The sequence below is a fragment of the Tupaia chinensis genome, unplaced genomic scaffold (genome assembly GCF_000334495.1).
Source record: "Tupaia chinensis unplaced genomic scaffold, TupChi_1.0 Scaffold000602_1, whole genome shotgun sequence".
Taxonomy (NCBI): Eukaryota; Metazoa; Chordata; class Mammalia; order Scandentia; family Tupaiidae; genus Tupaia; species Tupaia belangeri.
In genome coordinates, this window is record NW_006160120.1 from 1,247,435 (window position 1) to 1,251,731 (window position 4,297).

General features: G+C 43.5%; 1 protein-coding gene across 1 annotated transcript in view; it reads left to right on the top strand.

Annotated features, from left to right (window-relative positions):
* Positions 1–4,297, top strand: part of EYA2 (EYA transcriptional coactivator and phosphatase 2) — a 160,993-nt gene that overhangs the window by 81,364 nt on the left and 75,332 nt on the right. Inside the window, exon 8 of the mRNA XM_006158553.3 lies at positions 3,213–3,296. Within this exon, the coding sequence (XP_006158615.1) occupies positions 3,213–3,296 (84 nt within the window). The remainder of the gene's footprint in view (positions 1–3,212; positions 3,297–4,297) is intronic.

The following is a 4,297-nucleotide window of genomic DNA, read 5'->3' on the forward strand; positions in this document are numbered from 1 at the left end:
GCTCACCAGACAGAGAGAGACAGAGAGACAGAAAGCAAGAAATCACCCCCCAGGGAGGATGGCCATGCCACAATCCCTTCTCCTTCATTCTCTTCTCGGGATCTTGGGCATGCACGCACACGCACCCGGCATGAGTTCTAAGCCACCGGGTCCGGGACGCAAACCGTGGTCTACTACGTGGGAGTCCAGCAACATAGCCATTACGCTAACTGCTGGTCCCTCTTTACCTTTTTATTAATGGATTTTTTTGGTAGAATTATTGTATTTAACTTTATTTATTTATTTATTTTTAATTTGACCAGAGAGGGACACACACAGAGAGAGAGAGAGAGAGGGAAAGTGAGAATGTAAGCCGCCAGGTCCAGGACTCGAATACCACATTCAGCCATGTGGGAGTCCAGCTCCCTTAATCACCATGCCACCTCCAGCCCCACTTCTCTTTATTTTTAAAGGCACGACAAATGCCATTATGTCAATGGAGTCACTGATCCCCAACGAGTTTTAAAAGGTGGCCTATTTGTAATGGCCTGAGCAGGTGCATCGCACCCACACACACACACACACACACACACACACATGCACACACACACACACGCACACACATGTAACAGCAGCAGCAGAGCAAGTCAATCAGGTCCTTTGTTCTTAAAAATAACGATCCCCAGAAAAATGGGGAAAACCAACAGCAGGAAAAATTAAGGCCAAGCTAAATAGGATAAATGAGAAGGGAATTAATTAAAGAAACAGAAAAGAAGTTAGAAAAAATATGATTGGTTTTTTTATAAAAAGTCAAGGAGAGGGACCAGCAGTTAGCATAATGGTTATGTTGCTGGACTCCCACATAGTCGACCACGGTTTGTGTCCCGGACCTGGTGGCTTGAAACTCATGCCGGGCGCGTGTGCGTGCGTGCCCAAGATCCCGAGAGGAGAATGGAGGAGAAGGGATTGTGGCGTGGCCATCCCCCCTGGGGGGTGATTTCTCGCTTTCTGTCTCTCCGTCTCTCTCTGTCTGGCGAGTGCACGTGCCCTATAGTGAAAACCTCTCAAAAAAAATTTAAAAAGTCAAGGAGATCTTGTACCCATAAATAAGAACTTGGTGTTAATGTGATAAGAACACTCAGAGAAAGACAGAGTTATTAGAAATGTCTAAATGACTGCAAGAATCAAGTTTTATAAAAAGAATGGAAGAGAAAATGTAAGAAATATCGAGAACATATGTCTAAAAGACAAAATTATAAAGAATAATATTTAAAAGGAGAAGCAATATCAATCTAAAAGGTTTGACTGTTGAGAATTCCAGGAAGAGAGAATAGCAGAAATGATGAGTGGAAACTTTTTAAAGAAATAAGAAAAGAAAAAAATTCAGAGCTGCAGAAAGATACAAGTCATGGGTTTGAAAGTGCTCAGGCGCAGAACAATATGAATGGGGGAGAAGGGTCACACTTAGATATACCCTCATGAAACTTGAGGACGCCACGAATAGAGAAAAGATCCTTGACAGTTATAGAGGGGGAAACAAAGCTAAACCCACAAGAACTGAGGATCCGTGAAACATCAGATTTCTTACCGATGTCCCTGAAAACTAGAAGATGATAATTAGGAAATTCTTTCAAAGATTTAGAGGACATTGTTTTCACGTTATAATTCTGTATCCAGAGAATAAAGCAAAATGAGGATATGATCAGATAGGCAAGAATTCAGGAAGATTCCATACACTCTTTAACAAAGCGCGATAAAAAAAAATTCAGAAAGAGTGATGTAAGGATATACTCAAGCAGAGCAAAGAAGGAAAACAAGAAACAGATTTGGGATCGGGAATCAATAGACCCCGCCCAGATGGAACCCGACTCAGTGGGCTAAAGGGAAGTCTCAGAATACAGTTGAGTCTACACTGGAACATTCTGTGACCAAGGATGGACAGCACTCAGAGTGTGGCTGAATTTGATCTGATAATGAAGATACATTATTGCAAACAAGAAAACATAAAAGCAGTTAGTAAATTCCAGCAAAAAAATAAAAAGTTAGGCCAGATAGGTCTGATTCATACATGAAAGAACTGAGATACTGAGATATGGCACGACTTTAATGAGAATGGAGTTCCTGATAGGCCTTGATGGTCAGCGTATTCTCCCTATAGTGGATCTGGGTTATGGCCTGGGACACAGAGAAGGAAGTGAAATCCTAGCACACAGCTTGGTCCTTCAGTGAGCAATAACCACAAGACGTAAATGCTCTTTACTGGTTACTAACTTCTAAAATCCACATCTAGACAGAGTAAACAAGACTAAATTACAGTTATAAAACCGAACGTGCAAGCCAATTTATCTGTTAGCAACAGAAAAGGACAGCTAAAGCTGATAGATTTTGGAGAGGGGAGAAGAAACTAGAAAAGGCAGGGACACGGAAATCCATCTCTTCCCCGCTGCTTTAACTTTTAGCCACAGGAGAATGTGTGGGCTGATGGGTTGAAAAGAGAGGGGCGCCCATGTGTGAAAGACAGAAGGTTCTGAGAAATGAGGACAATTATGAAGAGGTAAACCCTCACTTTCAGACTGCCCAGACCAAAGAGCAGGTTAATGTGGCTGGATCCCACATATCCAACTGCATGGTTCTAGTCCTGGACCTGACAACTTGAGAAACGCACCAGGCATACGTGTGTAAATGCCCAAAATCCTGAGAGGAGAATGGAAGAGAAGGGATTGTGGTGTGGTCATCCCCTCTAGGGAGTGATCTCTCACTTTCCCTCTCTCTCTCTGTCTTTATCTCCAATGAGCACACATGCCCTATAGCTATAGATATAGATATAGATATAGATATAGTTTAAAATTGGCAAACAACGGAAATGGCTAGAACTAGTTGAGTGTATGATGAGTGGTGAGTGATGGCAGTTTTCGTCCCATCAAATGAGCGATGATTTTATTGTTATGTTTGGCCTGAACGCCTCCTCCTTTGAGCTTCTATGTGGAAAGCAAGAACTGGCTTCTTGAGTCTGTCATCTATTGGCTTGATAGGAGCCCACATTGGCCTTCAGCATACACTTCACAGATGAGGGTGGGTGGGTAGTCAGAGCATCAGTGAGTCGCATGTTTTATCACTTAAAGACAGTGTTTTTCGGAACTTCTTTTCCTCCGAGGGAACTCATTGCTGCAGACGTTAAGTCAGATGCAAGCGAAGTCCATTTGTCTCTCTTCTTTTCCTCTCTTTCATCACAGCGTGTGTTCGTGTGGGACTTGGATGAGACAATAATTATTTTTCACTCCTTACTCACGGGGACTTTCGCATCCAGATACGGGAAGGTAAGAAGCCATTTTTGTCTCTTTTTTGTTTTCCAACACGACTGTCTGTTCAGCTGGTTTGTCCTGGGAATTGTGGGGGCAGGTTATGAGACGCCTTCTCCAACAAAAGCTACCCCTTTGGGTCAGCCCAGATTGGAAGACACTGATGGAATTTTCCTTCGACATGTGAAAAATTAATTAGCTCCCCCTCCTATTGTTTCTCATGTCTATTCTTCCAACCCATGAAGCAATCAGCATCTACTTGATAGGGGATGGGCACGTGGTCTGTAGCTGTCTCCTTCCTAAGAGAGCTGCGCTACGCCGTAGCCAAAAACAGTGATCCTAACTAGGAAGCGAGGTAAAGTACTTTCCTTCTTCCCTGTTGTTTATCTTAGTGTTTCCAGCAGATGAATTGAAGTTTCTTTCCATTTCTTTGCGATGAGGGGGAGGCACTGTCAGCTCTGGTGTGATTCTTAGCAACAGCTTTGCAAACGTATCAAATTATGCTGGGGAACTGACTAGTTAGAATTCTGGGCAAATGCCAGTGGCTGATTGGTGGCAAATAGAAGAGACATTGAAACCCCCTTTATAATACTGAACCCACTGCTGACACCCAGACCTTGGCAATCCTTTGTACTCATCCCATGGGCTTCTCAGCGGACGGGAAGTGGATGCCCCAAACATCTTCCATCCCTCCAGGGGAACCCATGGGAGTGGAGGGACAGTGATTGAGAGGACAGACTAGTTACCATCGCGCCAGAGGTGAGTGACCTGCTGGCAGCTGCTTTCATGCATGGGTAGGAACCTCGAGCCTCGTCAGCGCCTGGAAAATATTTCTGTTTCTGTTTAGAGACCAGGAATATGATTTGACATCACCTCATGGCTTTTCCAGCTGCTCCTGTTTTTTATGGGGGTTATAACAAGCTGGATGTGTAATTAGTAAGATAGATTTATCGTCTGCCATTAGGTTGTAAAGAATATAAAAATGGTGTTGGTGGTGCAGAAATCTCTTGGCGTGTAGG